This window comes from Podarcis liolepis (assembly GCF_965112155.1).
Source record: "Podarcis liolepis genome assembly, chromosome: 5".
NCBI classification, from domain to species: domain Eukaryota; kingdom Metazoa; phylum Chordata; class Lepidosauria; order Squamata; family Lacertidae; genus Podarcis; species Podarcis liolepis.
The window spans coordinates 39,014,557-39,025,965 of NC_139556.1; the positions used below are offsets into that span (position 1 = coordinate 39,014,557).

General features: G+C 42.9%; 1 protein-coding gene across 5 annotated transcripts in view; it reads left to right on the forward strand.

Moving 5' to 3' along the window:
• ASAH2 (N-acylsphingosine amidohydrolase 2) overlaps nucleotides 1-10,628 on the forward strand; it is a 45,955-nt gene extending 35,327 nt beyond the window's left edge. For all 5 annotated transcript variants that reach the window (XM_083503070.1, XM_083503073.1, XM_083503069.1 and 2 more), the window contains 9 exons: nucleotides 2,905-3,020; nucleotides 3,563-3,657; nucleotides 5,017-5,056; nucleotides 5,580-5,675; nucleotides 6,215-6,310; nucleotides 6,798-6,941; nucleotides 7,769-7,828; nucleotides 8,108-8,196; nucleotides 9,264-10,628. In XM_083503070.1, the coding sequence (XP_083359196.1) occupies nucleotides 2,905-3,020; nucleotides 3,563-3,657; nucleotides 5,017-5,056; nucleotides 5,580-5,675; nucleotides 6,215-6,310; nucleotides 6,798-6,941; nucleotides 7,769-7,828; nucleotides 8,108-8,196; nucleotides 9,264-9,438 (911 nt within the window). In that variant the 3' untranslated portion in view covers nucleotides 9,439-10,628. The remainder of the gene's footprint in view (nucleotides 1-2,904; nucleotides 3,021-3,562; nucleotides 3,658-5,016; nucleotides 5,057-5,579; nucleotides 5,676-6,214; nucleotides 6,311-6,797; nucleotides 6,942-7,768; nucleotides 7,829-8,107; nucleotides 8,197-9,263) is intronic.
• Nucleotides 10,629-11,409: the final 781 nt, after the last annotated feature.

The window sequence follows — 11,409 nt, forward strand, 5'->3', positions numbered from 1 at the left end:
TGGGCATGGGTAGTGGAGGACCCGTGCTCTCCCCGCTGGTGTCCAGTGAAGAGTCTGGGAGCCCTCTCGCCGATTCCCCCATCTGCCCCTCCTTATTCCTGGTGTTGCACTGAATTGCTTCCCCATCTGCTGAGCTGCCTCTCTCCCTGCTGGGCCCTTCTCCAGCATCATTTGAGAGCCTTCCCTCCGCCTCTAGCGCCGATGTCAGTTCCCTGACATAAACTTTAACCAAAAGTATGCTTTATGGATACCGAGAAGCAATAAGAGCTTTTGGGAATGGCACAGCAATTAATTCGGAGTCGCCATCTTGCCAAAGGATTTACAGCCGGGAGGAAGAACGGATTTGTTTTGAGACTGCATTCCTAGTGAATCTCCTCAGAGGTTTTGAGAAAGGAGGCAGATTGGTGAAGATTAATGACGCTAAGACTGTTTTGATGTATGGAAATGATGTTATGTGGAAAACGTCTGGATATGGCTACTGGATAAATAAAAAAAAAAATCCACGCAGGATTACAAACTGTTCTAACCAGCTTGTGGATACCATCAGATGTCACAAAGAGAAAGGAAAAATATATGAAAATAACAACAAGATATGTGGAAAAATAATAAGAAAGGACTGGATAGTACTGTGAACATCATAAGGTTAGATTTGTGGACATTAATACAGCAGTAAGAAGCAAGAAGTTGATTGGATCCCTTCGGAACTTGAAATATGGGTACCCCCAACAAAAATTTAAAATTCGGCTCTGTAATTTGGAATTTATGTAATTTGGTTTGATTTGATGTGATTGGTCGGTTAATACAAAATTATTCTTAAAAAAAAAAGTTTGCTAATTATTGTTATTGATTGTATAACATTTTGTGATCAGTATGGACCTTGAAATCAGGTAGTGTTGATTTGGAAGGGTCGGATATCTTCTAATCTGATCTGATTTCACCACTGGCCTAAAATTCACCCCTCAGGTGGCCCACCCTAAGATGGCTCCTAACTTCAGGTGTCCCTCTCTTGTGCACACCAGATAGGCCTTAAACACCCTTAGTCTGATTTTACCCAAATGATTAAAAAGGTAATGGACCCCTGACAGTTAAGTCCAGTCACAGATGACTCTGGGGTTGCGGTGCTCATCTCGCTTTACAGGCCGAGGGAGCCGGAGTTTGTCCTCAGACAGTTTTTTCGGGTCATGTGGCCAGCATGACTAAGCTGTTTCTGGCAAAACCAGAGCAGCACATGGAAACACCATTTCCGCCAGAGCTGTACCTATTTATCTACTTGCATTTTTTGGCATGCTTTCGAAACTTCTAGGTTGGCAGGAGCTGGGACCAAGCAACAGGAGCTCATCCCATCGCGGGGATTCAAACGGCGACCTTCTGATCGGCAAGCCTAAGAGGCTCAGTGGTTTAGACCACAGCACCACCCGTGTCCCTACCCAAATGATTAATCAATATCAAAAAGTTGAATTGGCCTTCCTTAGCTTTAACTCCCTCTGTAGTGAACAATAAGAGATTTTGTGGGAGTTCATTCCCTGTATGTATGTTTATTGTATGTAAAGGCTGTTACCTTCTTAAAAGATAGGCTCATGAGAGTGTACAGCCAATCCTCGCACATGATTTGCATCCTTAGACCCTTACATAGACTACTGTGAGATAAGCCATGTTGTGGACAGCAGTTCCCACTGCTGCAGGCAATGTTTGTTAGTCAGCTTAGCTCAAAGGGTTATGAAATCGCACAGCCTTCTGCAGTGAAAATCATGAGCACTATTAAAAGTAGGGCAGCGGCCATTAAAATGTGGTAAGGAATCTTTATTTGATCTCTCATTTCTACATAAATGTTTTTCTCTATATTAATGTTCAGTTGGTTGATTAATTATCTCAAACTCTTTAAATGATGGGTAGCTGTAATTAGCAGCTTTTTATAGGCTGGGGACGTGGGTGGCGCTGTGGGTTAAACCACAGAGCCTAGGACTTGCCAATCAGAAGGTTGGCGGTTCAAATCCCCGTGACGGGGTGAGCTCCTGTTGCTCGGTCCCTGCTCCTGCCAACCTAGCAGTTTGAAAGCATGTCAAAGTGCAAGTAGATAAATAGGTACCACTCCAGCGGGAAGGTAAATGGCGTTTCCGTGTGCTGCTCTGGTTCGCCAGAAGCAGCTTAGTCCTGCTGGCCACATGACCCGGAAGCTGTACGCCGGCTCCCTCGGCCAATAAAGCGAGATGAGCGCCACAACCCCAGAGTCGCCCACGACTGGACCTAATGGTCAAGGGTCCCTTTACCTTTACCTTAAGTCATACTTGACAGCAATATGAATTAGTGATAATGTTTTGGGAGGAGCCTAAGCTATTTGTTTTTTTCAAGGTAATGGAATCGAAACTACATATCCATCAGGCTTCTTTTGAAAATACTGTGCGTGTATTTTTTAAATGCACATAATAGGTTTTTATATTAGAACTAAAGCTAGGCATTCATTCTCAACATATATATTATTTCAAAAATAAGTAAAATATTAGCAGGTTACCTGCTGAAGAAAAATGTGTTCAGCAGCAGCACGAGACTAACATTTAATGAGCTTTTTATAACAAAATAGCATGAGCTTCCATGAGTAACCACATGAGAACATGACAAGAACCCTCTGGCCCATTTAGTCCAAGACTGGTCTCACAGTGACCAGCCTTATACCCTTAGCTACCTACTTCTTGAGATGCTCGGTTGGAACCAGTGGAAAGGAAGGTGGAAATGTCAGGCAAAAACCAATCAACAGAAAACACTCTAATGCTCTTAAAATAGTATGGAAATAGTATGGCTCATGCAGAATATAATGTTCAAAGCAACATCCTCTCTCTTTAGCTCCAGCTTTTTGCCTTCAAAAATCTAATAAACACCTCTTAAGCTATCTTACATATTTGTTGACAGGCACAACAGAAGGCAATTCATTGTGGGATGCACTTCGTGACGCATTATTTGTTGAGCCATCCAATGAAACGAAAGAATGCCACAGTCCGAAGCCCATCCTGCTTCCTACAGGAGAGGTATGAAACATGAGAATTTGCTGCCAGGAGTGAATCCATTTCAGCTCAGACTTGAGTAATCTAATTGATGTGGACCTAGATAGTCAACATAATGCTGTGCACACCAGTCTTCTCGGAGCAAAAAGGCACTTTCCCAGGCTGGTTTTCCTGGAAGAGGCTGATTGCCATTGTGCAATATTTGAGTTTATTTACAAATAAAATAGGTGGAGCATAGATGGAGGCGCATCTCCTCATACCTCCATTCACTTTTCTCTGATCAGTCACTAGTCCCCACAATTTTGGTGAGGATGAGGATGGGCTGTTTCAGAGGACTCAGCTAGATTGGTAAAGAAAAAGCGATTGATATGCATTATATATGCAATATAACATTGTGCCACCAGATAGCGCTGTGGAGCCCCGTTTTTCTCTACACGTTTTCCCTGTTTAAATTTAGAATGCTTTTAACTGAAACGCTTCTTTGATGTGTCTAGATTCATCCAGAATGGCATCTTTCAGAATAAAAGCTAACATGAGATTCTCATTTACTTCCTGAATTTCTTAAGCTTTCAAAACCTTACCCATGGCACCCACATGTGATTGATGTTCAAATAGCAACCATTGGATCTGTGGCAATAGTGGCTCTTCCAGGAGAGTTTACGTATGTATTCACATTCTACGTTGATAGTAAAGTGCATTCATTAATGTGTGTTAAGGACCTTCACAGTGCGTTCAAAAGCAGGATAAATAGTTGAAGGGAAAGAGATAGTTCTGAAAGACCTGCAGCTGTGCATTTGGAAATGGAATGAAAAACAGCTGGGAAAGTGGAAAGGTCAAACAGACAATATGAGTGGCATATTAGTTCTGTATTAAAGTACTGCAAACTTAAAAGGAGAAGGTCCAATGCTTTTTTAAAAAAGAATAATAAAAAGGTGCCAGTATTCACCATGAAGTTGTCCATTGTGCCACACTTTCAACATTTGCAAAAAAAAAGGTGGGGGAAAGGTGGAGCTGGTACTAAGTAATAATAATAATTTATTATTTATACCCCGCCCATCTGGCTGGGTTTCCCCAGCCACTCTGGGCGGCTTCCAAAAGAATATTAAAATACAATAGTCCATTAATCATTAAAAGCTTCCCTAAACAGGGCTGTCTTCAGATGTCTTCTAGAAGTCTGGTAGTTGTTGTTCTCTTTGACATCTGGTGGGAGGGTGTTCCACAGGGCGGGTGCCACTACCGAGAAGGTCCTCTGCCTGGTTCCCTGTAACTTGGCTTCTTGGAACGAGGGAACTGCCAGAAGGCCCTCGGCGTTGGATTTCAGTGTCCGGGTAGAATGATGGGGGTGGAGACACTCCTTCAGGTATACTGGACCAAGGCCTTTTACCCTTGAATACTCCCAGAAAAAATAGCACTGGAAAAGATCCATTCCCATTTGACTTTGTACACATTAGCATAGTAACTATGTTATATTTAATACACAGTGGACACAACTGAGCAAAAGATAAGTCATGATTAAGGTTGCAATTCTGTGCCCAATTACCTGCAGTAATATAGGGCTGCAGTATCAGTCGTATTTAAAGCAATGGGACTTAATCTAGTCACTAGCTTGTTCTCTAAGTTTCAGCTTAACTTAAAGAGTAGCTCTGATCTAGATCTACAAGTCCTTTTCTATTCCCTTGTGCAATGTCAGAGATGTCAGTAATTGTTTTTGCCCTTCTCCTAAATCCCCTACAGATTTTGGAAGTACAAATCCCATCAAATCCAGTCAGCATGACCATGGAAGGGATAGCCCATAACATCTAGAGGGCACCAAATGGGGGGATGCTTAATAGTAGTAGTAGTAGTAGTAGTAATATCTGCGTTACATCCATAGATATCAGGGTGGATCACAACATAAAAAATCGGTTCTGTACCAATCACCTACAAACCTTCAAGGTGCTTTGATAGTCTTGAAACCTAATTTACTTACAGCTCAGTGGAAGGGTATGGACACTAATGTATCTGTTTTCATGTTTCTCAGGACAATGGCTGGTAGAAGGGTGCGTGAAGCTGTTAAAAGTGTAAGTTCACAGCTTTAAAAGTATATGGGATTGCCCATAAGACAATTCTCCCGCTCTTGATTTATTCATTTCCCCTTTGAATCAATAAGGTAAAGGTAAAGGGACCCCTGGCCATCAGGTCCAGTCGTGGCCAACTCTGGGGTTGCAGCGCTCATCTCGCTTTACTGGCTGAGGGAGCTGGCGTACAGCTTCCGGGTCATGTGGCCAGCATGACTAAGCCGCTTCTGGCTGAATCAATAGACTATTATAAAAAGCTAGCTTGGGCAATAGTTTCTTTCTACTAGTCCCATCCCGTCCTGCTCACATGCCACTGCCACAGTCTTGCTAAACTGAGGAGGATTTAAACCGCCCCCCCCCCCCACTTATCAGCTGATGAGCGGAGGGTCAAATTCTGCTGCTTTGGCTATGCACCCTACAGGCCCATGCAGCTAATGCATGATTCAATCCCAAGGTAATTAGTTCTGAATAGTAATTAGTTCTTCTGCTTCATGCCGATTGACTCATTTGTGCACCTGTTTCTTAGGAATTTGAGAGTCAAGGGAAACCAGGAATGAACATTATACTTTCGGGACTGTGTAATATTTATACCCACTATATAACTACTTACGAAGAATACCAGGTAAATAAACTGGCACCACCCTCGTACAAAATTTCTTTTTCTTTCATATCTGACCATCTTTCATTACAGCTGCAAACTCATTAACACCCACACCAGCAAATGAATGACTCAAAATTACCTCCAGAAAAATTGTGGATAGATTGGAAGCATATAAAGGCACTTTTTGAAGGTGCCTGTCATCTAGTAATTTAGCAGGAGCATGAAACAACAATAAACCCCAGAGGGCCTGCTCCCTGTTTTTCTGTTGATGCCACTACACCTCATTACACTCCCACAGGGAGTGGAGGTTATTGTTCCTTGTCCTTGCGCACAGAAGCCAGATCAGAGCGGCCGGTCCTTCACCACCTGAGGCAAAACAGGAAGATGCCACCCTGCCTCTGCCTAGCTTACAGGGGTCACATGGCAACTTCGGCACGTCTCCAGAAGAAGCCACCACCACCACCACACAAAAGCAGCAGGGGCAGGCAGGGCACTTTGGCAAGTTCTGAGGCCCTTGATGCCAGCCCAGAACTCAGGTGTTTTCCTATGTCACTTCACAGGTTCAACGATACGAAGGAGCATCCACCATTTTTGGACCACACACCCTTTCTGCTTACATCCAGTCATTCCGTGCTCTGGCCAGGGCTATTGCTAAGGTAATTGCTGAGCTGTACAGATGGGACTCTCTATATTTAATTGAAACAGAACTGCGGTCTTTTCTTTTGTGTTCTTCAAGGGCTATTTCATAATGCAGCTTGGACGCTCAGTATTTAGGACCGGCTCTACCATTAGGTAGATGGTGGCAGCGCTAAACTCTTGCCTCTTCCCTTTTCCATGCCTGTACAGTGGTACCTCGGGTTAGGAACTTAATTCATTCCGGAGGTGCGTTCTTAACCTCAAGCTGTTCTTAACCTGAAGCACCACTTTAGCTAATGCGGCCTCTTGCTGCTGCTGCGCCGCCAGAGCACGATTTCTGTTCTCATCCTGGGGCAAAGTTCTTAACCCGAGGTACTATTTCTGGATTAGCGGAGTCTGTAACCTGAAGCATCTGTAACCTAAAGTGTATATAACCCGAGGTACCACTGTACATCATTAAGACGCAACAGACCATTGCCATTTCAAAGCAAATTTAACTCATTTCAGGATACTGTTCCGGACTTGCCCAAACTCCCAGAACCAGTCATTTTCAACATAAGCCTGAACTTGTTGCTTCCTGTTCTTGATGCAAAACCACTTGGTAGCAAATTTGGGGACATCGTACAAGATGCACGGTCAAAGTACAGGGTGGTATGTATACCATTTTTAAAAAAATAAAATACTACGGTGTTCTTCTTTGTACCATTTTGAACATGGAAATTATGCAGTTTCTTAACTTACATCAAATATACTAATTAAGGATATGCATTTGGGAAATAGAATTAGAAGTTAGAATGGTAGTAGCCCCATTAATATTCATCTTGGATTAAATAGATATGAACCAAAAGAACTCCAAATGAGATAACCCCAAACGCTTTTTTCATTAATTATTTTCAGGCTTCTTTTTCCACACACACCCTTTCCAGATTTATTTAGCTCCACACACACACACACACACACACACACACACACACACACTATTCCAACACACACATGATGAAAGCCGGGGCAACTGAAGGGGTGTTCTCCCCCCCCCCCAGATGCTTTTATGTCAGAAGTGGACTTTTTTTGCCCTACTGTGCAGATTGGTGCAAAGTTAGCTTCTGAAATGCAATCTGAATTAACGAAATACAAATGAAAAACATACGAAATAAATTACGAAAATAATGTTTAATCCCCCCCCCAAAAGGTAAAAATATAGCCACTACCCTCCATTCCTCTGAGTTCTTCATTGAACCAAAACAGCACCGTTTGTGCAGCAGAGAAATAACCCCACCCTCTTTTCAAAGCCACAGCACATTCCTTTATGTCTATTTAATGGTTCCTACTATAGTAGGAGCTGAACAAACACCATCCTAGTGCTCAGAGGGAAGGAGTGATAATCACCTGACCTCCTTGCGCAGGAGCAGTGTTGTGTGGTGTGTACACACAACATAGCATTCGTTTCCTCAAGAACAATTCTCTCTCTCACACCTCAGGGCGAAGTTGTCGATGTTCATTTTGTTGGTGCAAATCCAAGGAATTCTGCGGCAAATATGGTAAGAATCTTCAGGGACAGGTTTTTTCTGGGTTTGTTGGTTTCCAGCCCCCCCCCCCATCTCCCTGCATTTATGTGCAGAGATTGGAGGTGTGAGAAATACGGGAGCATAAGGGATACTGAGAGGAAACAAAGGTGAGGAAGGAATAGCACTGGGAACTTAAAAAACACATTGTTTGAAAAAAACATTTATGCCAACGCGCCTCTGCAGAGGCAAGTCTCATCTCATGCTTCTCGTGATAATCTCTGGGTCACTGTTCTGTAAACTTTTTTTTTCCAGACCAGTTTCACATTTCTCACAGTAGAGAAATTTGACAATGCTTCCAGAAGTTGGCAAGTAGTGCATGATGATGCCTCATGGGACACCAGGTGAGCCAATTAAAAAATAATAATACAGAGAACTGGCAGGAGTTACATTTTCCTCAAACTGCTGTGGGCCAACCTTTTCACAATCCTAAAAGCATTGCTTGCAGGTTGCAGCAATCCTCTTTTTTAAAATGCAAATAGCATCTTTAAGAGGGAGACAATCAGGAAGGGGACAATTGTAGGCAGGGAGATTTAACCCTTATGCTTCTCTGCCAAAGTACTGACGAAAATTCCTTGGTACAAGATGCAAGTTCTTCTTGGTTCCAGTGAGAGCTTCTATTCCATTCCAAACAGCAATTTACAGAGCAGTGGTTTTTACTGGGACAACCTGGGAGGGAAACTTTCTTTCGAAGCCTCCCCATGTGTCATGTAGCTTGTTCTTGATTATGTCCTCCAAAAGCAATGACATGCACCTCTGCTTCCACATTTGTGGAATGCACTCCCCAGGGAGGCTTGCTTGGTGCAATCTTTTATCAATTCGGGGGCCACCAGGCAACTGCATTCCTTTTTGTGCAAAATTGTTCACTGATGCAGACTGTTTCATACAGTAGAAACGGGACGTATAAATGTGAAAATACAAAGTCGATATACAAAGCTTATATATAGGTATATTATGTTAACCTTCAGCAATTATGGCTTTAAATGTCTCAACATCTAATTTGAAATTTGTTGCTCGTAATATCAGGGCCCTTGCTCATCCCAGTTGGGCATAGGAAGCAGACACCATGAAATGCAAACTGTGACATTTCAAATAGCTATCTGGACATCCCATAGTCATTAGCTTGCCTACGTTCCAATAAAAAACTACTACCGGTAATTGCCTGCTTGCAATCTCATTTCCCAATCCTTTCCTGAAGACAAGTGACTGGGAAGCACACAATAGGTATCCATCTTGTCCCTTTCTCCCATAGAATCATTGAATTGTCAAGCAGGAAGGGGCCACGAGGCTCATCTTGTCCAATTCCCTGCAGTGCAGGAATATTTTGCCCAATGAAATGTACTTTTCCGGTAACTGTTGCTTGTGTATTCTCTGACTTGGCTTAATCCATCACCCTCGCTCTCCCAACCAGGTTCATCTGGCAAAAAGGCAACTGGGGACGAAGCACATCTCAATTACAGTGGCACATTCAAAACAATACTGAACCAGGAACTTACAGACTACAATACTTTGGTCACAGCAAAGAATTGCTGGGCTCAATTCGGGCATTTAATGGCTCATCTTCCACATTTGAAGTTTCAAACTGAAATCTGCAATTGTAAAATTGGTAGCTAGAAGCTGGAATGTTTATCATAAGGGTGATGTAAATAAACGGGAGGCTTTTGTGTAGCAATAGTGGCCATCTCCATCCTTAGCCTTAGAAGTCAATAGGATTGACTTCTGGTATGAATTCTGTGACCGTGTTCACAGTACTCACAATTTGTTTACAGTCCTCTGCTGTGCAACAGAAAATGAGATGCCAGGCGCAATAGAGATTGTAGGTTGGTTGTGCAGGGGAGTACATTTAAAGGGAGTAAATTTAAAGACAGACACAGCCGGAATATTTGTACCAGCCTTCAAGCATTTCAAATGAAACACTGTTGTTTCTGGTGTCTCATTCTAGTCTGTAGCTCGTTGTACTTATTCTTTAATAACTATTATTTAATAGCATTTTCATAGATCACAGAACTGTAAAGTTGGAAGGGACCCTGAGTCCAACCCCCAACATGGGGCTCAAACTCACAACCCTGAGATCAAGAGTCTCATGTTCTGCCAACTAAGCTGAAATGCAAATTTATAAGTCTATTCTGTGGAAGAGTGTTCACTGCAGGTGTTCAAAGATTTGTAACACGGGTGCTAAAACATTGCCCCAAAGTTGTGCTGAGCTAAATGGGCTACTGTGAAAACCTACTCATTCTCTCAGGACAGAGAAATATGTCTGTACTAATGCAGCCCTGGCCAACTGGATACCCTCCAATTCCCATCCACCCCAGCCAACACAAGCTGTCAAGGCCTAGTGGGAGTTGTTACCTATAACACCTGGAGGAAGCTGTGTTGGCTACCTAGGAGGGCCTTAGGAAAGCATACTGTGAAAAGTTGTAGGGAGGAAACAATGAGCTGTATCCTTGTTGCAGCACCAGATGTCTACCTGCCAGTCCTGGCAGTACAGGACTGTGTGTCATGTGAGATTTGAACATCTTTGTGAAAGGAAGAGCAGTTGATAACTTCGCTGTGGCTGGGGCATGCATACTGCATGGCCTGCAGGCACTAACTCCCCTGAGTTACTCATGAACACAATTAAATTCAGTAGAATATTTAGCCAAATGTAGCTTTGGGGAAGTGTGTTTTCAGTCTTTGATCACTGGTTTGGTTTGGAAATTTTCATACTGATTAACCTTTTGAGACTGATGAAAGCAAGCTGTTAATTTAATATTAAATTGCCTAGCTATTTATGCAACAGACTCACCAGACTCTGATTTACAGTGGAAGGATTAGCTCAGAGAGTCATCGCTTTTTCGCAGCTAGCAGTAGAATGTCCAAGTGACAACAGACATGTTCAAAGATCAATAGTGAGTTCCTTATATAATTGGGGTGATGGCTCCCAAAGTTTCTTTTGAGAATATGTTCACTTTACATGTTTAATGGGTGAATCCCCTCTGCAAGCAGTCAGTTTAGACTGATCTGGTCCCCATCACCAGTCCCAAAGCCTGCTGGGTAAGGAGGGAGGGAAAAGAAAGAAGGTTGGAAGAAGAAGAGGAGGAGGAAGAAGAGACAGTCCCACCCACTTAATTCTCTGGCCCTGCACACCACCAGCATGTGTCACCTCATGGATTACCCTTGAGTGACCAAAAAAGTTTCCTCATGGTTTGCTTTAAAAGGAACCTTGAAGAGGTCTAGTAGCCATTTGTAAGATCAACCATTATTGGAATGTCTCTCCTGCATGTAGGTAATCATATAGTAGAATTCTTATTTTTGGCCAATAGAACAGGCAAGGCCCAAAACACACCAACCGTGAACAATGCAAAACCATTTGTCACCCTACGTGGGAAGTTATATATATAAAACCGCTTCAGTACAGATGTGCAGATTCCAGCCATGCCATAAAACAGGTTACTTGAAGTGACCACAACTGCAGAGAGAGAGCTGCCTCACACAAACAGGTTGCACCCACATAACTGCATCATGAAGAAGCAAATGTGACTAGCTACGCCTAGAAACAGAGTCACTGCAATGGTTTA